At 38.2% G+C, this 26,402-nt stretch overlaps 1 protein-coding gene across 10 annotated transcripts in view; it reads left to right on the top strand.

Annotated features, from left to right (window-relative positions):
- Positions 1-25,776, top strand: part of CACNB2 (calcium voltage-gated channel auxiliary subunit beta 2) — a 245,447-nt gene extending 219,671 nt beyond the window's left edge. For 6 of the 10 annotated variants that reach the window (XM_074535278.1, XM_074535267.1, XM_074535299.1 and 3 more), the window contains 4 exons: positions 12,752-12,903; positions 13,649-13,744; positions 15,017-15,202; positions 19,822-25,776. In XM_074535278.1, coding sequence (XP_074391379.1) covers positions 12,752-12,903; positions 13,649-13,744; positions 15,017-15,202; positions 19,822-20,313 — 926 coding nt within the window. In that variant the 3' untranslated portion in view covers positions 20,314-25,776. The remainder of the gene's footprint in view (positions 1-12,751; positions 12,904-13,648; positions 13,745-15,016; positions 15,203-19,821) is intronic. The other 4 variants (XM_074535284.1, XM_074535270.1, XM_005480305.4 and 1 more) reach the window with 1 other exon arrangement.
- Positions 25,777-26,402: the final 626 nt, after the last annotated feature.

Below are 26,402 nucleotides of genomic sequence, written 5' to 3'. Positions count from 1 at the left end.
TTTTATGAAACTAATGAGAAAACTTGACCAAATTATTAGAAGCTGCTTTTAACACATGCCAAGTGTTGCATCTGAATTGATTGAAGACTCAGCTTTCCTTGGGAAGGAAATCTGAGCAGAACCTGCTCCCAGCAGGCTGAGTCAGGGCAGCCAAGCAGCACTGAGGTGAAAAGATGCTCATCTTTCAATTTGCAGTCCTTCCTTTGCTGGGCAGCATGGAGAATGGAATAAAAAGTCATTTACTTGAAAGATGTTTACCTGGAGGAATAAATGGCAGGCCAGGCTAAGGCAAGAAAGCAAGCAGTGAAAATCCACTGTGGAAAAGGTTGGACATATGGAGAAAGAGTTGTGATAGTCAAACCCACTGATAAAGCACCTCCAGGTCAGTGCTCTAGGCATGGGATAAACCATGAGAGGACAGAAATCAGACAGGAAGTCAGGGAGGGAAGTGATATGGCAGCAGTGTTGGGAGGAAAACTCCCAATAATAAAATAAAATAAAAAAGCTGGAGTCAGAAAAGGTAACTGCTTTTGTAAGACAGTGGAAAACCCTTGCAGAAGGCAAAAGAAAAAGGTACAAGGCATGTTACAGCCTGTTGCCTTGCCTATCTGCAAGGTACCTCAAGGCAGAAATAAGAGTCAGAATCAGAAAACATCATTGTAGTCTGCTGGTAGGTGACAATACACCACTGCTGTGAGTATTTAGTTGGCTGAAGTAGAAGAGGTGAGTGGCAATATCACTATATAGTGGATTTTTTTTTCAGTTTGTGTGATGAATTTGCTATAAGTCAACAAAATATCCTATTAAAAGAATATTATTAGTTTTACAAATTCAAACAGTGCAAAATAAAGGTTAGGAAGTGATAATAAGAAGGCCAACTGTGCAGCATTTTAATCTTTAGGTTATATATGCTGTGATCCAGCCTTTGACCAAATATTTACAGACTACTTTTCCACCAGTCCTCTGCCTTAATATTCTTGAAAAAATGTATAAAACAGTGTGGGGAATTGGAAGCAATACAATTGCCCCAGTGCAGTAGTGGCTTTTGCTGCTTCTGATACAGAACTGTTGCACAGTACTAGATTAGTTATTCACAGACTTTATGAAGATGGCTGTTTTTTCCCAGTGTTCTGTGTATGCTTCAAGCATCTTCTGTAGAAAGACTGAGTGTTGTAGCTGAAACAGAAGTTCAAGCTTTGGACCTGTCAAATAATAATGCATACCAGCAGAATCAGCATGTTGCATGGTAATGCACTGCCTTGGAGAAGGGGCATAGAAAACAGGCAGTCAGTCCTTTATGTAGTACTGGAGCTCCTCTTGGGAGCTTGTAAAATATCAGCTTGCGGATCCTCATTCCCCAGAAGTTCTCTTATTTTAGGCTCTACTCTTTGCAGACATTTAACTGGGGAGGTGTTCTTTTCATTCCCAGCCTAGCTCAAAGAATTTTTTCCTTCTCTCAGATCAGTACTGATACTCTGTACTGACAGTACAGAGCAGCATCAGGAATGTCCTGAGTCTTAGTACTGACTTCTAAAAGAAGCTTCAAGGTTATGCTCCATTTTGGAAGAAAGAATCCCCAGGAAGCAGGATTTCCTACATTTCTATTCTGAATATAATTTTTACTGGTAATTACTCTGAAGAATCAGACACTACATTTCTGAAAATTAATCCCCCCGAATTATTAATAACTTGTGATTATTCTCTATAATTCAGTTTTCTCTTTGGAATATACAAATAATTGCAGCTTCTCACCTAACTGGGATGTTTCAAAGGGAAAAATCTTTTTTTTTTGCATATACCACCAAAGTAAGCTCCACAAAATAGCCTATAAATATTTTATGCATTCTGTTTTCAGAGAAAGATTAGAGCCATGTGTTCTAAATGAGATGTGAAACATGTATTTGACAATGAAGAGAAAGTAAATTATTCAATGGCTTCTTATCAGTTGTCAGTGTATGGAGTTGCATACTGAATGAGACAGCAGCTCTAAAGAAACAGCTATATTGTATGTTCCTGAATGTGCTCTCTTGGAATACAGATCACAAAAGATTTCATTTAGGAGAGATATTTTGGCATTTCATGTTTTATCAGCATTATCTTTGCAGCCAATAGTATTCTCTACTACTACAAGTCTTATAGATACATCATTAAATCAGGACTCACATCACATTAGTTCTTTTCTAGTATCTGCTGCAGGTCTTCTCAGAGTCCTGGAAAATGATGTTTTTCTCTGCCTACATTTTCCCTTCTATAAAATGAAAATTAATAGGGTATTTTTCCCAAATCACTGAGGGGGGAAAGAAAAAACCCCTAGAATTTCAGCAAATACTAAATTCTAAATTTGTGCTGGTTTTTTATTTTGTTTTGTTTTGTTTGTTTGTTTTTGTCCAGACTATCTACAATGACTTAGTTCTGGCCTAGTAATTTAAAACTGGTATTTATCACAAAGAATTTTTGTTCTTATTAAGGAAAAACAATATTTGTTTTGGTTTGTTTTGGTTTGCTCTGAAATGGCTTCCTGGCAACTGTGAGATGTGGGGAGATGAGTTTCTCTCTTCTCTCTCCTCCTTGAACAGTCATTGGCACGTGGACCGAGATGTACGTGGTTTATTCCTATATCTGGTACAACTTAAAAATGCTTTTATGCAAATACATATGTACATACTTGCTATATATATATTTTAGATGAACATATATATATATATATATATATATATATATATATATATATATATATAGCAAATATAGCTCCGCAGAACTGCTTTTTGTTAATCCAAATCCCTTCTTCCTACCAGACTCAATGAAAAGCTGTTTTTTTACTCATCAAACTTTGTGTAGTGGTACCTCATGCAGCCAGGCCACTGATCTGCCCCTCACTTATGGTCACGTTTGTGAGCACCAGTTGTAACTGCAGCAGAGAAGGCTATTTCTTAGACTTCTAAAAATATTTTATTGTTTTTTATTATTTTAATAAGTGTTCCATTAATTAATTAAGTTAGTAAAAAGGTTCTGTGCTTGATATATTAATACCAAATACTTTTCTCTGGAAAATAAATGTACCTCTTTTTGAGAACTCTTACCTTATCACCCAATACAGATCTGCATTGTTGTACATAGCACTGAAAACAGTGAAGTGAGCACCATGCTTTGGAATGATTTAATAGACAAACCAGAATTCATTTCAAAGAGACATACACCTACAATGTGATAATCAGGAATAGCCACAAAGAACTGGATTTACAGGATTATAAAGAAGTCTCTCTCAGCTTATAGTGCTACACACACCTATCGACTGACAGTTTGCTTTTGTAATGGAATCAGTTAAAAATAGGCTTGGGATTTGACTTATTGGAAACCAATGCTGCCACTGAATATTTAGTACAAAAATGTTCTCGAGAACTTTTTAAAATAGTGTCTGGCTCATGAAGATTTGGGTGGATAGTACAATCTTTTTCCTCTCTGTCGCAGTTTGAAACTGGATACTCTCTAATTAAGCTTGTTTGGATGTAAAGGGAAATGTTTGCTTGTCAATATTGTTACGTGTTTTAACACGTGAGATGTTAGAACTAAATGGAGGGAAAGGGCAAATTTCTTTAAAAGCCTAGAAGAAATCTGTAATTTTGTACAGATTTTTTTCTCCAACAATGTACAGTACGTGGTTGAACCTTATTCATTTGAAAATCAGCCCCAATTGGCTTAGTTAATTCTTTATATGGACACATGCCATTTGCAGAAACTGAACCAGCTTTGTGCTTCTGCTGCATTTCTTTGTCAAAAGAATCCAAACCTTTTTCTGTGTATGTTATACTTGTTATAACCTTACCTCATGCTGTATGCTGTGTACAAAACCTGATTGTGTTGGCTTTTTCCATTCTTTGCTTCATTAATGCTCTCCTTTTCCAGATGTTTTAGGTATGTATACAAGCTTGCAAATTACTTTTCCTGCTGTTTTGTGTTCAGTGCTTTATTGTACCTGACAGAACCACCGTGTGTTTCTTGCATCTGGCTCACTGACAGACAAGAGCTGATCCTGTACTGCGTTGCTAAGTCTTTCTTTTAGAAAACCTTGCTGGTTTTCCTTATTTACTTTCAAGTAATTCTAAAAATAAAGTTGACATTGACAAGTAAACACTACAGATTAGGTATCCCATTGTGTATTTCTGAGATGTGTGCACCTAATCTGCCTGTTCTAACACAGACATGTGACCATGGATGTAAAATGTGTCATTGTCTTTATGGTAAATTGATTCCCATCATGTGCCTGGGAGTGTTTATTTGCTTTCCATGTGCATTTGCAGTAACCTGTCAGGCATTACATGCACCCACTTTGCATGTGCAATTGAGCACCCACTTTTGGAAGGCTGTCTCTAAAAAGTGAATAGAGCTTCCATTCACATCATTAGGTTAATACCGTGAAGTTTTGTCTTCTGAAAATGAAATATAAAGGCTCAAAGAGATAGTTGTGGATTAGCTGTGCAGATTTCAGCCTTGTGGGGTTTTTTCCCTTGATATTTGTGTGAGAAGGCAATAGAATGCTTGAAACTATGGTAACAATTTATTTGTTAAATATATACATATGTGTGTGTATATATATACATATGTGTGTATATGTACACATACATACATACTGTATATTTTATACATACATGATATTACTATGTATTTTCCATGTCTGGTAATTTAATGACAGTTGTGCTGTAGGATAAGTTTCAAGTAAAGGCTTCCTCAACTATAAATCAAAGGTAAATTTAAGAGAGTGCTAGGTAGGCCTTATAAAAAGCCTTCATTGCTTACAGAGACCAAGGAAAAGGAATGCAAAATTTGGACTTAACCAAGAGTGCACTTCCTTCCCAAAGTCTTGAAGTTCAAAGAAAATAAAGGAGATGTTCAATGTGTTAGGGAAAATCCTGATTGTCCCTTTATAATTTTATGTTCTAGATAGCTGTGACAAATATCCATAACTCTCACTCTCAAGTGTTAAATATGTTAACCTGGTAAACCTGAACCTGCCTTGAACCAGAATGCAGTAAAATAGCAGCTAAGAGCTTTTGGGTTTTCATGAGGATGTAGCTATACTTCTTTTTGCCCACAAATGGTGAAAGAGTAGCATGAATTTAGTGAACCTGTTGTAATTTAGTCTCACATGTCCCAAAATACTGTTTTATCCTGCTGGAACAGCCTTGATTTCCTTATCATCTAATGTCAGAGTTTGCCTAATGAATTCTTTAGGTAGTTCTGTATTAGAAGTTTGTTACTAACTTTCCAGTATTTCAGCTTTCAAATAGGTTTGATACAGTACAGGCAAAGCATTTGAATGAAATTTTCTGAGTGTTTTCAGAGGGTATATGGGGGATAAAAAAATCTTGATTTCTGTAGATTAGAAATAACTCTTAGCAACCTGTTCTTATATTTTCTCATGATACTATGCAGAAATATGTGTGATTGATAATTACATTGAAACAAAACGTGCTCGAAAAATAGTGCAGCAATGTGTTAGAATAATTTCTAACGTTATGGATATCTTTGTAATAGATAGGATACTTGGATAGGTGAATAAAATATTTTTAGCTAGTTAGCTGTTTGTTTAGGAGTACAGTTTGCTTCCCTCAAAGCTATTCACACTGTAGGTTGAATTGATTGAGGCCTTTTCTTTGTCCTGGGCTGGTGGAACTGATTAAAGTTCAGCAGTCTGTGTCCCTATTTTATTCAAGATTAAAAGTTTGCATTGTTCAACCAGAATGCAAAGGAGTCTGGGCTCAGTTCTGTTCTCTGCTAGTAGAGGCATGGACTCACCATTCCCATCAGCATGCCAGGGCTGTGAGCACCTTTAGGATGGCTGTTGGTTGGTCCTGCTGAGCCTTACGCACTTTGCATAATAATTAAACTTTCCCTGGAGAAGGAACTGGGATCCATGTGTTTTGCCTCCCACTCTGAGCATCAGGCTGCAGAGTCAGAATCTCTCCCACTCAGTGAATACGCAAATGTTTTGTGAGTGGCACACCATCAGCAGGAGGGGTTGAATAGCCAAGGATGGAGTAGTTCCACGTCCTGTCTGTGAGAAAGGCTGAACATTTTTATTTGTGTTTGTTCTGAAAAAAACAACAGACCAAGGGAATGCTTACTTGGTGCCTATGTGTGGACTAGATCTGTAAAAGCCTATGCTCTGGGTGATGAGGCATGGTGCACAAATACCCAGGTTATTACCAGCCTGGCATGATGGTGTCAGTTCTGAACTATTCAGAGACACTTGTTTGATCCGCTGTCTCGGGGTCTCTAGCTGGTCACTGTGACCCTGAGAAACATTAAAAAGTCTCTTTTCCCAGCCTGGCGCTCGAAGAAGGAGTGAGAGCTCTTCATTTCTTGGTCTCAAGGTTGTTTATTGTATCTTATCTATAAAATTCTTTCTCCTGTCCAGCGGAGGTCCTCTCAGCAAGACAGTCAGAGGCACCCTGCCTGCCCCCAGGGTGGTGTTATCTTTTTATACTAAAAACTACATATACAATATTTACAATTACTTTCCAATACCTATCATCTATGTTAGACATCTATGTGAGCTTCTACTCTAAACCAATTTAAAAGTGCCAACATCACAGCAGAAGATGGAGGCCAAGAAGAAGAAGGAGAAAGGCTGGGCACACCCAGATCCCTCCATCTTGCCCCCTGAACCCCCATTCTAGAAAACCCCAAAGTCTACTTTTTCACCCCATGATAAATTCACTATTATTTTCCTTAACTGTTGTGGCCTGCAGATCTTCATCTAAGGTAACTTGCTCCATGGGTCATAATCAAAACCACAGGCATCCTGGGCTCTGTGCCAGCGTCCCTGAGCCCCCTGGCAGGGGTCCTGGCTGCTCAGGACTGCCAGAGGGATGTCCTGGGTTCCGACACCCCTGGGCAAAATAAATGTTAGACTGCTTCTTTGCTCAGTTTTCCTATTACAATTACTCCTTAATGGAGTGTGAGGGAGCCTGATGGTAGGAGCAGTGCTGTGCTGCTGCATGGCACCTTCTGAAGCTGCTGTGGTTCTTCCTGGCACAGTAATTTCAGTGCACCCTTGTGCAGTGCTCAGCCACTTGTGTTACTGCTGCAGTCTGCTGCTTTCAATCTTTTCCATTTGTAGCCCATTAAAATTTATTTCTCGTTTAAACTTGGCATAAGAAGCATCATTCCATGAATGCTATTGTTTTGCTAGCCCAGAGAAATGAGGCAGGAAGTAGACATTTTATGTGCCATTTAGTATTTTTAAATGACACTATCTGTTTTATATTTTCACATAATTACAGTGCTGCATTTCAGGAGATGTTAGTCCATTATAAATAGATCTTGGTTTTGTTGAGGTTTCCAAACATGACATTGTTTCTGTCAGTACCGCTTGGACGTGTGTGTACATTAAAAGCCATCTGAAGTCTGCCTAAACTGAGCTTCAGCAGGCAGGAGGAGGAAAACCCTGCGTTCCTGCAGCACCTCACCCCACAGCTCCCCTTCAGCAGAGCCCAGACAGAGCTCCAGGCAGAGCAGCAGACATGCTTCTCTCCTTTCTGCCTTATCCCTTGCAGGAGCCCCATCTGTTAGGCATGAGTAACACATGCAGACACTTTTCCTGGAAAATATTGTCATCCTCCCACTCCCACCCTCCCCTTTTTACGTAACAAGCTAGTGGCTAAGGTATTTGGTGGAGACCAGGAAAATCTAAGTATATTCACAAAACTACATTTAGGTTAGACATTTGCTTAAAACACCTGTAATCCAGGCATCTTTAGACTAGTTGCCTGAGGACTAAGCTAAAACATGTATTCTCTATGGCTTATGCTTTTCAAGATTTTTTCCTTCTTAGCTGGATATGCAGGAGCAGAGGCACAAAGCATTTTTCTCCCCAGCTCTGGGACACCCCACAGTGTGAGGTGGGTGATGCAATCCTGCCTGGAGACTGGGACAGAACCTCCCTGCTAGGGGAAGCAATGGAGACTGCCCATCCCAAGCCTGTTTGCTCTCCACCTGCCCAGAGCAGCAATGCTGCTTGAGGGGTGGAAAGAGGAAGATGAAAAGAAAGAGGCCAAACACTTCTGTGGGGCTTCTTCTTCTTCTTCTTCACAGTACCTGTGAGGCTTCTTCTTAGCTTGCTCAGCTGTGCTCAGACCCCTTGTAGCTTATTGGATCACCCTGGTAGCATCTCAGCCTCATTGCCTTGTTTCCAGGGAGCACAGATCCCTGGAGCAGCCAGGGCAGCCTGCTGTGGCCTGAATTCTGTGTTTACAGCAGGACCCCATGGAGACACTGATGATTTGTCACTCAGTATGGAGCATGTGTACACGCACACATACTCACAAATTAAAATTTAAAATTTTAATTCTGTCAGTCAGGCTCATGATTTTGTTCTCATTAGAGACATACTCACAAATTAAAATTTAAAATTTTAATTCTGTCAGTCAAGCTCATGATTTTGTTCTCATTAGAGACTTGTGCGAGCACAGCTCAATAATTATCACTTCCTAATTTTTTTTTATTTTCTTGGATTTCAGACATTTGCTTTAGCACCTTTTTTGATGCAAGCCCTTCTAGGTGGTTTTAAGGCACTGGAATAAAAACTACATTTTTTTTCTTTCACCTTTGTTATGGAAATTGTGAGGTTGCCTTAAACTTCTCATTACTTTAGTTATAGTCATGGAGTTTAGTGGTTAATTATTTTTAAGTAACCATGCTTGTATAAAAGAATTAGCATAGAAAATTACAGCTACTGATAGCTATTCTCCTTAATTTATAAAATTATTTCAAAGCCATTTGCGTAAGGTGTTGCTAATTGTTTTGTATTGCGTACATTGACAGAGTTGTGTTCTTTTCATTCCATACGTCTGTAATATCAGCAACCTTGTTTAAAAAACCGTGGTTTGTCTCTGTGCCTGTTGCAGTTGAAATCATAATTTACCTATCTGTTTCAATGAACAAAACAGAGCCATAGAAACCACAGACAGGAGACAAGGTCAAATTTAATAGGCTATAAAAGTCCTACTATGCTCAGTTGAGAGTATGTGGATGCTCCTTGTGAAGATCAAAATATCTTTGCTGCCTCTAAGCAGTATTTTGTGTTTCACTTGGGCCACGTGTGTCCATTTTGCATCTCGTTCCTCTCATGGAACTGCTATTTCATCAGGGTCTTGCTGAAACAAATTGCTGGTGTAGCCCCTGCTCTGTCACTCTGTGTCCCGGCGGCTCCTGGCTGCTGTGCAAACCCCATCCAGGTCTGCAGCAGGGTTGCGCTTCTCCAGCTGTGTGCCACAGAGAATGCTCCTGTGCCATGGCATTACATAAGTGACCCTAAGCTGCACCACAGTTCATCATGTTGGTAATGAATTGACAGAGATAAAGTGTTGTTGTATCTTTGCCTGTGTTTTAGATGAGATTATTGTAGTGAACTGGGAAAAGATTTTTTCCTGGAATTCACTTGTGAGGTCCAGCTGGTGTAAAGAATATTTGTCTGTGCCCATAATGGGATAAGTGATTTACTTGTCCTCTCATTGCAGTGAATTTCTATTCAAGGCACAGTAGTGATGTTGATAATTAATATTTGGAAGTAATTTTAAATGTACTGTGTTCAAAGTTCTCTGGGAGATGTGTACTTACTGTTTCTTAGAGCTGACTCCTTATTGTATGGAATAAATAGCTGAGTGCTCCTGTCATTTAAAACATGTTCACTTTCTGGTTACCAAGGAGACCATATGAAATAGATTCTAAGGGTCACTTTAAAATTTGGTAGCTGATTTCTGGGTTTGAGTGTTGTAGCTGGGCTGTCAGCATTTCATGATGATTGTCACAGTAATTCTAATTATTTTTATCCCTCTCATTATGATTGGCAAATACAATTTATTGGAGTTTAGTGTTTTAACTTCACTCTTATGCCTCTCCAGTACACAAGAAGGGACCTTATTATAAATAGATGGTATTCATGGAGGTGGAAAAATTGCAGAGCTATTACTGTGCTGCTTTGAAGATACCCTACTGTCACTGTTCTCAGCTCCCTATTTTAACTAGCAGTGACATTTGTGTTACTATCCCCACATGACTTTTTGAGTTATCTGCTTAATTTGGGCAAAAGTCTGAGAGATTATTCGTATTGAATGTCTTGTTGAGAAGGAGTTTTTACAGGTAGAGAATTTGGGTTTTGAGATATTTCTAAAGAAAAATGAAAACCAAAGCAGTGGTAGTGGATAAAGCCTTTGTCATCTAAAAAGAGAAGCTAATATTATGTAAGTAATTGCAACAGTCTTGCAAAGTTGGAATTCAAAGAAGATTTCGAGCAAAGTGAAAGTTTTTCCAGAAGCTGAAGAAGTACTGTAAGGAACAGGAGATGAGGACCTCTTCAGCTATGCCTGTGGCATTTTCCCCATCCATTCCTGACTGAAGAGGTAGAGGCACTTGTATTAGTTCACCAGTCATGCAGTGGAGTTCCTTGAACTTTTGTCTTATATTCAAGTTAAGAAAAGTAGGTGCTGAAATTCATTTTAATTGACAAAAAAAGATCTCTCTTCATCTTCAGGCTTAGATGGAAATGATTGGTTCACAGGACCATAGTTACCTGCAGTTATTGCCCTGGGAGTGTTTCACAATAGAACATAACCTGAGGTAAACTCTGCCCTGGCAGAGGGTGTTTTAAAAAGTATAGCAGGAACTCTAGTCCACAGAGATGTGTTCTCTACTGGCAGAAAAGTGCTGCGAGCAGTGTAGAAAATGCTGCTTCCTCAGACCAAATTATGATACAATGGCATAGAGACAGATTTTACTGGTTATAAATTGTCTTGAACCAAGAGTTTTTTAGCAGTCTGGAGTGGTCTTAAAATGATACATTAACTAATATTGTTATACTGACTGAAGTGTTGAGCCTGGTTTGAAATTGCAGGAAAGCCATCTAAAATCATCAACAGAACAGCAAGACAAATTATCTCTGATATGTTTATTGTAGTTGTCATTTGTACTTAAATTAGGGACAGATTATTGACTATCTTCTACTAAAACTCTGAGACAGTGGTATTCAGTGATTTCAGCAGTATCTCTATGCAACAGAGTTGTAGAAAATGTAATTGTGAATGTGGCAAGACCCATCAGAAGTTTTGTCTTAAAAAATGTGATCCTAATTCAGACAGCCGTGGGACCACAGTGCTTTTATTGACCAGCAGCAGAGCATGCATCAATGTTTTCCACACCACACCGTGCACATCTCACAATGTTCACTGCTGTGAAAGACTGATTGCATGGGCTCACCCAGATCTGCAGATAATCACAAACAGTGGCAAGTGATCTCTAATTAATCTAAACTAAACTCCACCTCCTCCAATAAAGGATATCATATATAGATTTTCTGATGACCATTTAGATGTTATTTTGTTTGTAAAATGACCATAGCAATCACTTATTGATTTGGAACCAAAGTAATAGCTGGGACACCTTGCTCTCTCTTGGAAATTTTGCAACCTTTTTATAGTATCTGATTTATTCAATTGTTATTCTAAAATAGAAAAAAATCTATCTCATCATATCTCTTGAAAGAGACCATTTAATGTAGAAAACTCCCTCTCTAGCCAGATCAGGTAGGTTGTGTTTTCAAGCAAAAGTTAAGCTTTTGCCAGCATAATATCTCAAAGGCCGATAATGTGATTTCAGGAAACTCACTATTAAATTTATGGTACCTCTTCTTGACCTTTAAGTGTCTGTTGGTTATCTTCTAACATTTTCTTTGAATGGGCTAGATACCTAATCTGGTTTTGGTTCATGAAGCATGCACAACCTTTAAAGGGAAACCTGTATGAATTAATCTTATCTGGCCCAATGACTTTCTTTAAAGACTTGCATAAATCACTCAGCTTCTCTAATTCCTCTGTGAAATCAGCCAATAGCAAGATCGGAGCAGGAAAATGTGATTTCATTTTAAAGATGATTTTGCTATTATAAGATGTAGTTTGTTTCACTGGGGAATGAAGACAGTTTCTACACCACTTGTGAAAGCGGATGCAGCCCATCTGTCTTGGAGAGGTTTGCCCTGGAAAGTACTGCCAATCAGGGTGCTGAGGAGCTGGGAGCATGACTATCAGAAGAAAAGATTATTTTCCTCTGGGAAAATCAGCTTTCCACAGCTCCTGGGATTGTTAGGAGGATACCATAACATTATGTGGATTATTCAGTTATTTTCTCTTACAAAAGTGTTTTACACATAATAGACAAATTTTTAACATGGTACCATACTGAGGCCAGTAGAACAAAACCTGTTCTCCAAAGCTTTGATAAGTTGAAGTAAATGGGAAGACAGTGGTTTCTACTGGTACAGTAATCAGTACTTCCTAAAGCCTGTCTCAGGCACTCCAGTTTGAGCAAGCTGGTTACTGGGTAAGAGCCAAATCTGAGTTAATATTATTTACATGTAGCAGGTTTTTGGCATATTGCCGTTTGAGCAGCAGGCATTTGTACCCCTTTTTCTTATATCCATGGTTTGGGGTCATGTCAGAAGGTGTTGTCAGTATCTGCAGCCTGGAATAGCAGGAATGGGTGAGGCAGGGAGGCAGGCAGTGCCTGCGGGGGCAGCAAAGCGGGGGTGAAACGCCCTCGTTAACGCTGCATTCATTGCTCTCTGTGCCCGGGATGGGCACGGGTAACAGCAATTCCTGCAGCTAGAGAAGGAGCTACACACAGGGCTGCTATATTGTCACATTCCTTAAAGCTAATCACCTCCTAGTATTTGCACTAACTCTAATTTTCTACTTTGCAGCTGAAGTTCAAAGTGAAATTGAACGGATCTTTGAATTGGCCAGGACACTGCAGTTGGTAGTGCTTGATGCTGATACCATTAATCACCCAGCTCAGCTGAGCAAAACCTCTCTGGCTCCCATTATAGTATACGTAAAGATTTCTTCTCCTAAGGTAAATATTTTAGATACTTTCATGTTCTTTCTGTTTTTCTGGGTTGGTTTTTTGAGGTTTTTTTTTGAGTTTTTTTGGGCCTCAAATTCAGCTATTCACATGTCCTCATTTAGGTTCAGAGCTATAGATTATCATTGCTTCTCTTTGGATAGCAAACCATTAATAATCAAAAAAGTATCTGAGCTCTAGTGTTAGCCAAAACCTATTTTGGAAAAGAAGATGTAGCTCCAATGAGTTTTTTAGTTGGAATTGCAGTTTCAGTATCAACCACATAAGTAGTGCTCATGGTTTGTTAAATCAAAATAATGTGGAAATGAAAGAATGATTTTCACTGAATGAGTATCAGACTGATTGCTAAATTTTAATATCTGATAATATACTCTTTCAGTGTGTGTAAAAAATGCACACTTTGTGAAGAGGCATTTGAAAGAGAAAACTGAATTTGTGAAAAGAGCACTCAGGAATTCAATTAAAAAAATTCAGCTTAGAAACAAACAAAACCAGAAACAGCAGAAAAAAAGCCAGGAGTGGAACTTTTTAGTGCTCTTAAAGGAAAGGAGATATTTGGATGTAAATGAAAATTAGCACATCCTGGATGAGGGAACACAGGAAATGTTCTTGAAGCCAGCAAATGAAGAATTTGCTCTGCTCATGTGAGCAGTTTCCAGTGTAAACATTTTAAGTGGTTATACATGTATATTAAGTCTGAGTCTGCTCACTTTTTAAAATATCTTATTTTTCACAGGTTTTACAGAGGTTGATAAAATCTCGAGGGAAATCTCAGGCCAAACACCTTAATGTTCAGATGGTAGCAGCTGATAAACTGGCACAGTGTCCTCCTGTGAGTTACTGTTAATTTATGTCTTGTCTCTGAAAGGTGCCTTTCTTTTCAAGCACGAGGTTAATTACATAATTTCGGGATGTTTGCCCTCTTCTGGCCATGTTTAACTATTGCTTTTTGCATGACACATCCTGAGGTCTCCGGGCTCAGCTTTAGGGTGCAAGGGAAAAAGAGTTCTAGTCACAGCTGTGTGCTGGTACAGTCAGTGCTTCAGTAAACTGAACATTTCCTTTGCTTGCTAAGTTTTAGGGGTTATTGGTTGAAAAATGAACCCTCTTAGTGACTGTCCTTTATCTCTGGTAGTTTAGAGCTCCTCTGGGGCATCTGTCAGCATGGCCCACCACTGCTAATGTTCTTGGTCTGGGTTTTGCCAAAGAGCTCAGTGGTACTGCTCAGCTGACAGCTCTGCAGTTCTTCTTCAGATGTGCACTGAAGCAGATTCTCTCAATTTCCACCTATAAAGTGGAGGTGATGACACCCCAAGTGTGTTTCAAACCTGGCATGCATTGCTGCCTGCACACTCAGCTGCCAAGAGTATGAGTAAGGAACCAGAAAATGGGGGAGTACAGTTCAGTTGCAGATATAATTTGCCATAGTTACAGAGCTATGAAGAGTGAAGGGAATGTCTTCATCTTTTAAGTTCAAGCATCTCAGTTAAGCAATGCTTAGGTCCCCAGGAAGTCAGTGAAGAATGCTGGAGACCTGCACAGGCCCTCAAAGCTGCCTTCTGCTCTCTGACCAGGAAGAAAATGGATAAAACTCACCTCCTAACTTCAGGAGACTAAAATTAGACTGTGTCACTAATCTCTTAGCTAATATTTGTATGACACTTGGAAACTGAATGATCTGTATTCTTATGGTTGTTAGTTATTGGTCTTAGTTTACCGTAGTTTTCTCTTAGTTATTCTACAAAGGGACTGAATCCCTTTCTTGCCATCCCATTTTTTTAAAAGTGAATTGTTTGATATTTATCCCTTCTTTCTGTGTATTTAAGATTTGTTCAAGCTACTTCTTCCTGTCTTCATTGACTGTTTGTGCATTAATATGAGGAAGTCACAAGGCCTTGCTTTAGCAAGTGTAATATTAATGCTAGTTATGATTACCATCTTTTGTATCAACTGCATTCAGAAAAAAACCAAAAAAAGGTAAAATGTCTTAATACAAGTACTAAAGATGTGGTTAATTTTTAGATTATTGGAAAGCATGATCAGTGTCTCTAGCTGATCTCCCTTTACCTGGTGATCATTCTCACTAAAACCTTTTCTTTATCAGGAAATGTTCGATGTAATTCTTGATGAGAACCAGCTTGAAGATGCTTGTGAGCACCTTGCTGACTATCTGGAAGCCTACTGGAAGGCCACACATCCACCTAGCAGCAATCCTCCTAACCAGCTTCTCACTCGCACACTTGCAACAGCCACTCTTCCTATTAGCCCGGGTCCAAATATTAATTTACAGGTACAGTTTTTATGCCATCTCTTCTTTTTCTTCTGCCAACTTCTTCTCCTTCCAAAGCACAGAGTTAGGCTGATACTAGAATATGCTGAATATGTTTTCCTGTTATTGGTAGATTGAAAGCTTTTTCAGCAGACATTCACCCATCTTCAGTATAAAAGGCAAATGCAAGCACGTTACTGTTACTGCTATTGTATTCAATGTAGCATGTGTTTGTGTATTGACTAGGGGGCTGGTTTTGATTGCAAGGACTAAGCTGGCCTGACTGAAAACATATGTTGATGTGAAATTGAATACTTCAGGTTTTATTGTGCCCAGGACACTGCTGTGCCAGTAATATGTGTACCAGCCACAAGCATTTTTATAGCTGGCCATGTGTAATCCAATCAGAGAAATAAAACTAGACTAAGACTGTGCACATTCCAGCCTCTGGTGACTTCCTGACTGATGGGCACACTATGGCTAATAGGCAAATCCTGGCCCCAGAGGCCCTGCATGACAAACTGGGTTATGTACAGGGCAGATCCACAAGTGTTTGAGGGAAATCTGTGCCAATCTTCCCACAGGCTGTAGAGTTGTAGAGGTTGAGGATTACTGACTGTATTAGTAAAGACTCAAGGTCAAAGTGGCCCTTCCAGTGTTTCCTTTGTTCTTTTATTTACTGGACATTGCTGTGAAAAGTACAGACTTCCTTGAAGCCAAACTCTTATGTCAAATCCAAGTCCCACATTGTGCAGAAAGACCTTGAGAGAGGCTCTGTGTTCTGAACAGTGAGCACACTCTCCAGTGAGCTGGCACTGATGTGCCTGTTGATATGGGTATATTATGTCCCCTCTCTTCTCCTTTGACTTCTGGTTTGTATCATTTTATTGAGGTGTTCAGCATAAGGAGATGCTGTCCTTTGGATATGTGTTGCATGATATGAAATTAAGTGTTTAAACTACTTCACTCTTTCATTAGAAGTAGTGAGTGACTCCTTCAGGTTGAGAAGTACACAGAGGGGGATAAAATAGATCTGTCCCAGATCAAATAAAGGCTTACTACATCTAAATTTCTACCTAAGTTCAATATATGCCCATAAATTACATACATATGCAAGTTATAATTCATAACTTTGGCTAAGAAAAACACTTCCTTTTAGAAAATCAAAGGAAAAAATGCATCTGCACCCAAGTTAAAATGCAAATAGTTGTGCTCTTTTTTAATGGTTTTGCAAAACAAGTTTTTGTGTCAAATAATTTATTTCCCATTAGAAAACCACAGACTTGACAGGTTTGTTCTTTAACAAGAAAAATTTCTTTAGCCATCTTGAAGGGTATCTCCTTCCCTTGCTTTCAGATACAGTTGCAGGAAAAGAAACTGTAAGCTATAGCTCATTTCTGCCTTTTTTTCTGTCCTCAGAGCTGAAACACCTTGAAAAAATTGTGAGCTGGAAGAATTTCTGAGTATGAAATTCAGTATTGTTGTGTGCAGCCTTGCTAGATAAACTTTCTTTGCTTTGTAAACTTCTAAATTATTTTGCTCAAGTGTTTTCATGCTTTTTGAGTGTGGATTTATAGCTCACATACTCATTCTATTAACCACATTCTCTGGAGGAACTATGCAGAGTTTTAATAACACTTTTCTGAATGCTGTGCTGTCTCCTTACAAACTAACAGATTTTTATTTTAAGGACTAAAAATGAGGATGTATTTGCAGTTTCAAAGTTTGTTTGTAGCTCTACTAGTACAGCAGTGTGAATCAACAGGGATCCCTTATTGAACATAAAACTTTTCTGTTCCTTTGATTTCATTTTCCTACAATACATCTCCAGCAGACATCTCAAACCTGAGCTTGTCATTGCCTTAGCACAGATTGGGTCTGTTTGTTAATGATGGTGGCTGAAGCCATTATTTCAACAGTGTTAAGACCCTGTATTTAGAGAATTTAAAGTCGATGCCTGTGCTGTTTTTCTGGACTACTCTACAGGGAAAAGCCACCAGTTGTTTGGTCTGGGGGAGCCACGTCTGCACTGCAGAGCATTGGAGTCATCCCCCCCTGGGGCCAATGCAGTGCCTCTTTGCCATGAAACATATTTTGGGTTTGTGGTTTTTAAGTCCCCAGTGTACATTGTGAGGAGGGATTTGTGTTGCCAGCTGCCAGAGGGGCATTTTTACAGCATGAAGCTGCCTGTGTGCATTGCATGGCGCTTGAAGGCGTGAGGCATCCTGGGATGGTTTGAAATTAAATAGGCAAAGACCTTGTGTCTGTCTGAGGAGGAGCTTCACAACAAAATTGTATGGAAATAGTTGGAAATAACTCCAAAAGGTCTGGAGCCACCTTACACACATATGGTGCAGGTGATCAGGGACCACTGGAAATAAGGAGCAAGGCAGATTCACTCAGTGGACAAAGGCTTCTCTGTCCTCTTTCAATGCTGTATTAACTTCTTTCCAAGAGCCCCTACTTCTTTGTAAGTACAAACTGAGTACTGAAATAGGATTATCTCAAACTTTTTCTATTTTAGACAAAAAACCTTATGAAATTGGGCCATAAAATTCCTGCACTGAAGAATCTATTCCAAATCAGAGCCCAGATTTGGTTATGAACCAAAAAGCTGGACTCTAATTCAAATTCAGACATTACCTGTTCAGTGTCCCTGTAATATTTAATGGAAGTTACTGTCAATGAATTTGCCCATAAATCCCAACAGCCCTAACACTATTCTGAAATTGCAGCTATTGGTTCTAAATTTAATCATTGTTTTTTCATGTGCTCATCATAGCACAGAAGATGCATCTGAGCTTGTAAGAGCAGCAGTGTTTCCAATGCAGGTTCAAATTTTGCATTTGTTCTCAGACCACAGCACTGACAGATTTTATTAGTCATGATTATGTATAGGTAATGCCTTTGACTACATGAGAGCTATAGGGTTTCACATTTGTACTATATTTCTGTGCCTTAAAGCCAGTCATGGTGATGAACTGATGAAAGTTGTGTTTACACATGCAAAGCAGGCATGTTTCTGCTTTGGACTTTTTTGTTTTTCTCTTAATTTCATTTACAATTCACCTCCATTGAGTCATTTCATTTCACCTTGAACAGATCTAGTCATGTTTACAATTATTATATTCCCCTCTGGTAAATCAGAATTATCTTGAGAATCACAAAAGCAAGAACAAATAAGAAATTTTATTGCTATTCCTGTTACCTTGTTCTCATCTGTGCTGTTTGTTTCAAATTAGAAACTCAGCTCGTCTCTCAGATGTTTGCATAATAAAATTTTGTCTTAGAAAACTGGGATTTGTCAAATTTCCCAAGTTTCTGATTTGAAATATGCTGCTTTTTATAAGTTTCTGATTAAATACAGATTATTTTCCTTTTCAATTTCCTGTGATTTTACTTTTTGGGTTGCTAGGAAACCCACCTGCCAGGATCTGTGGCTGAAGGACAAAATTTCCTCCTTCCCCTAGCTCTTTTCCACAAAATAGAAAGACAGAAAGAAGATATGTCCATGAACTGCCCTGGGGGCAATCCTTATTTTTAGACAACTCTGAACATAGAAGGGCAAACTTAAGACTAACTTTGGTATTCAGAACAGTCTCACAAACAAATGCCTGTATAACTCTGGTGAAATCTACATTAATTTTGTGGCAGCAGACATGATTTTGTCTTGACATTCTTCATCTGATGTGAGAAGCATAATTCAATTTCAATATTACTGTTAAAACTTTTGCAATTAAGCCTGAAAAGTCCTTAGCTGCAGCTTGGCAATAAAAGCAGGTTAATGTAATGAAATCCCCAAATGAGGTAAATAATGTCACTTGTTCATTTTGCAGTGATTGCAAAGCATTTATGCGGGTGAAGAGTAGGTTTATTGCCTGGTAATTTTTATTTCAGTCTTTTAATAGCAGTGGTGTGTTAGGAAATTTTGTATGTGATAATATCACTCTCCTCCTGCTTTTCTTGACAATGGGCTGTATTCTCGAGCTCTTAAAATTATGAGATCAATGTTTAATTTTTCGTTACCAAGAAGAAATGAAATTATTGCTGAGAAAACAGAAGGTCAGTGATACTATTAGTATCATAATACAAACTTTATTCATACCAGATTCAATTGCATTTTTTTTCCTTAAAAAAAAAGTCCCTCAATAAGAGCCAAGGTTTTGTACTTTGGTTCTTTGCTGGAATCCACCTCCTCAGCCCTCTAAAATCACTTTCCCATAGCAGCTGTTGCCAGACACGCATCTGTAAACTCTCAACTGATATGTGCCCTCTCCTGGCCTGATATCTCCTTTCAATTTTTCTGCAGTTTGTCCTGTTTCTGCATGCTTTTTCTTTGGAGGGTGGTGACAATGATTGCCAACTGGAGTAGTCAGAAACATCACAAGAAATGAGAAAGTGCCACAGAATAACCCAAGTGTCACCCTAAATTCTGATGCAAGAAAAAAAAATTGTTTGTATTATAATACTGAATTTTCAGTAAAAGTGGAATACTAATGGTTTCTTTCCTAGTTTAGATTCAAAGTGGATTGTTCTGTACTTGAAATTTTATTGGTTTCATGGTACTTTCTAGTTGAATTTGCTATTGGGGGAAGCTTTTCAATGTGTGTACCTCGTGACCTCACTGCTGGTTCTGGTAGCAGGGCTCTCAAGGAGACCAGAGGAATGACCACGCGGTCCCTGAGCGCAGCGGTTCCCACATTGAGGAGGAGGCACGGGTGGAACCCATCAGGAAATCCCAGCACCGCTCCTCCTCCAGCCAGCACCACAACCATCGCAGTGGTGGCAGAGGCCTTCACAGGCAGGAAACTTTTGACTCAGAAACACAAGACAGCAGAGATTCAGCGTATGTAGAGCCAAAGGAGGACTACTCACATGAGCACGGTGACCACTATGATTCTCACAGGGATCATAATCACAGAGACGAGTCCCATGGGATCAGTGAACACAGACACAGAGAGTCCCGGCACCGCTCAAAGGAGAGGGACCGCGAGCAGGACCACAACGAATGCAACAAACAGCGCAGCCGCCATAAATCAAGGGACCAATATTGTGACAAGGATGGGGAAGTGATATCGAAAAAACGTAACGATGCAGGAGAGTGGAACAGGGATGTTTACATCCGTCAGTAACTTTTGCCTCTGGCAGTCTTGTGTTTCTTTGAAGTCTTGTAACAATGCCCCTTGAAAATATCTTGGGTTCTTCTTTGCAGAACATATGGTATCCTTCTGTATGCTGATTTGTATTGCTGTTGCTTGCATAGCAATAGCATGAAATAGAATATTCATATACTTATTTTTTTGGTTAGTGCTATATGAATTAGCGTAGTACAACTGAAGAGTTCCTGATGTTGTACTATGACATTTTTCAAGCTGTTTTTGGTAGCTGCCACTTGAACAATATCTGTTGCCATCAAGGTGTTGTTAGTGTTTTTTAAAAAAAAGGTACATTTGATGTTTAATAACTTCCCATGTATTCAGCAAGCCAGGATCAGCACATAAAAAAATCTAAAACTTTTTGTCTGCTCTGATTTTTAATTTGTATGCACTTGATTTGCATATTGATTTAAGCACCACTCTGTTGCTCTGTACCTCTGGTGGTCTCCGTATGAAGACAGAATTCAGTCTTGCCTTACACACAGGGGATCATGGAGTCAAAATCTATTTTCTATGTATTGGTACTGTGTACTGTATATACAGTTTATAAATGTTATTTCTGCAGACACCTTCTTACTATATAAGTTTGATCACACTGTTTTAGAGTCCTAATGCCAAGTCAGCAGATTTGCTTTTGAATTACTGGCAACTGGAACTAGCCTCACTTAGGAAATCTGTAACAGTGTTCAATCTAAATACTTTTTCTTCTGTAGCAGAAAGCTTATACTTATTGTAAATATGGATGAGTGCTTGAGATAAAGGGTGTTACTCTTATACCTTACGCTGTCCTTGCAAACCAAATTTTGCATTTTAAAGTTACGGTAAAGTTAATGAACTTACCACTATAAATTATTCTTCTCTATTCAGGTCACAATATTGCAATGGGCACAGCTTAATTTTTGTTCTACTGTCAGCAAACAGAGCACACATGTTGGAGGTGTGTATGTGAGTGGGTGGGTGGTGGATTGATGTTCGTGTGCGTGTGCACGTTAGGCAGCAAACTGTGAGAATCTACTGAAGAAAACAAAGGTTACTCAAAAGCCCAAAAAGTCTATTTCTGCATTCTGTCTCTTAATTTAAAAATCCAAATTGCATTCAGGGAATATGAGGGAATTTACTGACCCAGGTAATTGGGAAAGCATAAATCTGCTGGCTCTTTGTTGAGATCAGGAGAGTAAAAACAGGCAAATGTTACTGTGAGTTTCACTGGAAATGTAAAATCTTTGTGTTTTAGAGTATTTGTTTTAGTAAGAAAAGTTTACACAGCTTGTGGAGAGTTATTTTGTTGGAAAATAAATTTTTGTAGCTTCTCCACTTTTTCTACACTTGCCAATTCTCTGCATTCCCACTCTGCAGCCAGCTCACTGCTTTTCCTTCACCAAAGGTGTTGTGCTGCTGATGAGAGCATAGAAAAATGACTGTGACTCTGTTAGGAGCTTTCTAGAGAAAATGCATTGAAATGGAAGGGAGTGAACACAGTTTGTTTTGCACTGAACGCCTGTTGCACTGGTAAGTGGGGGGAAATTCTCTATTATTTTTGACTCCAGGTTCCATACCCTTGCCTAGTGTAAAAGCTGTTCTGCATCACATGTAGTCTTTGTAGTACTTGTATTAATGAAATACTTTTTGTATTTCCCTGTAAATAGCACATTATATAAAGACTGTAGTGTGATAATAATTAGTTTAGCTGGAAGTTCTTTTTATTTATTATTTCAATTCTGGGAATATCAGCATTGCCTGATTTTGAATATCATTTTAGTGAAATGGATAAGATATATGGCAGGTGCATGCTTTCTCCAGTCTCCTAGCCCAGCATCCAAGAAACTCGCTTAAACATTCTCTGCCCTTCCTCTCCTACCCCTCTCCCTGGTGCTTTATAAGCATTTTTACAACAAGCTAAGAGTGGGAAATTCTGCTGTCAGTTATCTGGCCATTCCTCCCAGTGCTGCTGACTGTTGTGGTTATTCAAGGATAGGTTTTGGTTTAAAGCATGAACTGTGGGGGACACAAGAAAAAAGGTTATTTTTCTAGAAATAAATTCTCATCATTTTCTAAACATCACTAAATGGCTTTGTAGAGAAAGGAAGAATAGGTAAGTAGATCTGTTGTATTACTAAATGGATATAGAAGAGTACATAGACTGGTTTTTGATACAAGAGAATTTTCAGGGTATCTGTAAAAAATTCCATTAAAAGACTGTTGTTTGAATCATATCAAATCACATGTAAGTGAGAAGAAAATAATATTGTCTTGCTCTGTATAGCCTGGCTTTAGCTAATTTACCAGCTGCAGTAAATGGTGTTGCTCCCTGCAACTCATAACAACTGTGTCGTCTAAGAAGTGATTCCACTTCATTACCTTGAATATTTTGTTCTTTTTTTTGTTGGGTTCTTGGTTGGGTGTGGGGTTTTTTTGCTTTGTTTGTTTGGTTTTTTTTACTTTTGCTCCAGAGTGTTTATTTTTCAGCTTTCTTAAAGTATTTTTTAAGGAATGTTTGGCAGAATTTCAAAGCACTGAGTAGTATATGAAAACTATGGCATAGACAGTTTGTGTATAGACAAATAAATGAGAAAATAAAGAGCATAGTCCAAGCCCTAGTATTTAAGTATGGCCTATATATTGATTCATGGAGTATAAACATTAAAAAAAAAAGACAAATCCAAATCCAACTGGTTCATAGAATTGTGTTTTATATAGTGCTGCTATTTATGTATAGACAACATACTACCAAACACGTGTATTTCTTAGGCAGACTCACTGAATAGATTTTATTAGCTGAGATACTTTTTTTCAGTTTCTGTTTTAAGAGTGACAAATCATTTGTAATGTGAGCTTGTACTACATATATTGCACAATACCACCTGCCTGCTGAGCACTACTTTGAAAAGCACTTTAACAGAGTTATGTCAATAAGAAGCTTTAAAAATACTCCAAGTGGAGGACATATCAAAGATTATTGTGATGAAATGTCTTTGCAGAGTTTTGCCATTAGAAGGTCTAATGGTTGCATTAGGATACTAATGAGTTCATACTTCCGTATCTGGTTTCACGGGTTTTGAATTTGAGAAATGGTAGAGGTCCCAGTGAGCTCCAGTCTTATGGATGTGTGGCACAAAACAACCTGTAAAATTTCCATTCAGATGAACTAAAAAGATAATAAAACCAGGGAAGCAGAAGGAAAGGGAGGAAGATAAAATAGTTAAGTGATATGTAAGTCTTGGCAGCTCAACTCTGTATTTTTCTAAAGAATTTCAGTATATGGAAGAAATGGGATGCGTTTCAAGATCTGCATGTATATGTTAGATGTTAACCTTATTTTTATGTGTTTTTTCAAGTGACTATACATCAGTGCTGAGTAGCCTTAGTCTATCCTTTACCAGTTGTCTAGTGTCACAGAGATGTCATGGAAGAAGGAATTCTCTTCCAGAGGGACTGGAAAGAGATGACAGTAAAAGTCTCCAGACCTGCTAAGGGACAGGACAGTGAGGACGAATAAGCAAACAGGTTTGTGCACAAAGGCAGCATCAGTATGAATTATATGCTGAAAACACTGTTTTTACTAAATTGATCTATAAATTACTGCCTAGAATTTAAAGAATTCTTCTAGAATGCTCATGAATTCATTCTGTATCTGGCATCAAGAGTTCAGAATTTGAACAGTTCCATAGTTTTTGCTTCTCAAGGAATAAAGTTAAATACATAGTTTCTCGTAAGGCTCTGGACTTATACAACAAAGATCAGTTTTAAAGCCACAAAGAGTTTCAGAGGAGCACCTCTTTTCACAGAAATCTGTATACTCTTAACCTATAGCCCTTATCATAAATGGAGGATAAGGAAATGAAATTGCACTCACTGAACCCTGAATTAAGGGAGAAGCCCATTTTTACGTCTCCCTGCATAGCTGGTTACTCATCCTGTACACGCAGCTCCTGCCCAGACCTAATACACTGCCCCTTAATACTTTGTCTTTTATGAATCTGTTGGCAATTACCATTTTGAAGCTCTGTTGGTTTGTAAAGTCATGCTCACGTTCTGGGACACCTGCAAAGGTTTTAATGGGGTCCATTATCATTCCCTCAGCTGGAATGAAGTGAGTGGTCTGACTGCTTTTAATCAGTGGATGTTCAAAGGAAAAGAGCTGGTGTAAACCACCTCCTGTGTTTGTTAGTTACTAAAACCTCTTCAAAAGGTATTTTGATTTGTGGTTACAGTTGACCTCTGATTGCTTTAAAACATCAGGCTGAAAGCTGTTTTCCAAATGTTTTTGACTTTCATTCTATTCCATCCATAAATACCAAGCACATTGCAAAAAACTTTATTACAAAGTCTACACAGAGAAATTATTTTTCAGAATGTAATATAACATTTCTGGTGTACATTTACTTATATTTATTACTTTATTGCAGATCATTCACCAAAATCTTAGTTCTTCTACCATCTGTAAGATATGTGGATGCTATTTTTACTGTGAATGTTATTAATCAAATGTTATTCAATCAATTTTATTGCTTGGCAATTTGTCTGTAATTTATTTCCCCACTTTTATATAACAAACTATTACATATGAGCTTACAGTAGTTTTATAGAGTTTCTTTTTATAACTTACCACCCTAGAAATGTATTCCTACGCAGCCCCAGAAAAGGTTTCTATCAGATATAATAGAGATTAAGCAGGTTCTTTTAACTCATCCATATTCTCATTTCTTCCTTTATTCTTGCCACTTTTATCTGTCATGCATACCTACTCTGCAATGAATTCTAGCAGTACAAAATTGGATTTTCTCATAAATTTCTTATTCATGAACAATCAGACATAAAAACAAGGCTCTTTATATTTTAATCTACCCACTCTAAAGTAATTTCTTGATTGATCACCCTCACTAGCCCATTCCTTAAAAAGCATATGAAATCCAGTGATCGAAAAAACTGGTGCATTCCGTTACATTGAAACAAGAAAAAGCTGTATTATAATTTCATAATATATGAGGCTGCCTATTTTAGGATCTTTCTACTGACCAAGATATTTAGATTTGGCACTATTACTAATCATTACTTCTGCAAATAGAGAAAACTACTTTTCCAACTTTCTTAACGACAGGATCTGATTGCATGCCTAATCTATCTATTTTGTAGGTTTAATCTTTCATTATAATGACAATAAATTTTTAAATTTAATATATAAATATCTCATATATATATATATTAAAATATATATATAAATATATTTTATTGTGTTTCAGCATCAGCTGGTGAAGCACAACGATTCAGTGTGTAAAGACTATCAGGAAAGTAATCGTATGATATGTTTAAAACATATATACACCATCCATCAGAACTGTCAATGAGAAAGTATTCCTACCACTTCTGAAGTCACAGTAAGATTGGAATAGAAAAAAAAAAAGGGCATCCATCCAACTTTATTCATCTAATCTAGCCACACCTGTAGTGAGAGAAAGGATGCTGGCTCCTTCAAGGGCTGGTGCATCTTAACTGAGTTTCTGTTCTGACCTGCCTGACAAAGTCACTCCCCCGTTCCCAGCAGGGACAGGGCCCTTGGCAAACAGCTCGGGCCAATCCCTTCACTCTGCTGAGCGCTCTTCTTCCCAGCTGACTTTTGCAGAAACAACCTTAACAGCTAAAGTTCATGTATCAGTAACTTTTTCAGGTGAAGTCTGCTCTGCAATTGCACTGGAATTAACTAAAAATTAGTTACGTTTTCTTCCCACCCCAAGAAACTTCTCCTATAATATCAAGTGAGGTCACTTCCTTAAAATGCCTATAATCCAAACCTAAAGGAAGTGGGAGATGTCTCAACAAATATTCCACTAAAAATTCAGCAATCTTAATTCTTTCAAACTCAGCATTGCACAAATCCTGCTACTGAAACTGGAGGTCAAGTTCCTTACTTTATATGAATACACAGACTTCAGTATATAGTTTATGTGTGCTGATTAATGTTTACAAAATTTCTATAATCTGCAAAAAAGAAAATGCTTTTTTACTGGCACTGAGTTAAAGATTTCAACACGTTCCTACAATAAAAGATTCATCCTTTTTGTTCCCAG

The sequence above is a fragment of the Zonotrichia albicollis genome, chromosome 1 (genome assembly GCF_047830755.1).
Source record: "Zonotrichia albicollis isolate bZonAlb1 chromosome 1, bZonAlb1.hap1, whole genome shotgun sequence".
NCBI lineage: Eukaryota > Metazoa > Chordata > Aves > Passeriformes > Passerellidae > Zonotrichia > Zonotrichia albicollis.
Note: the sequence above shows the minus strand (reverse complement) of the source record. Positions and strands in the feature narration are given on the sequence as shown.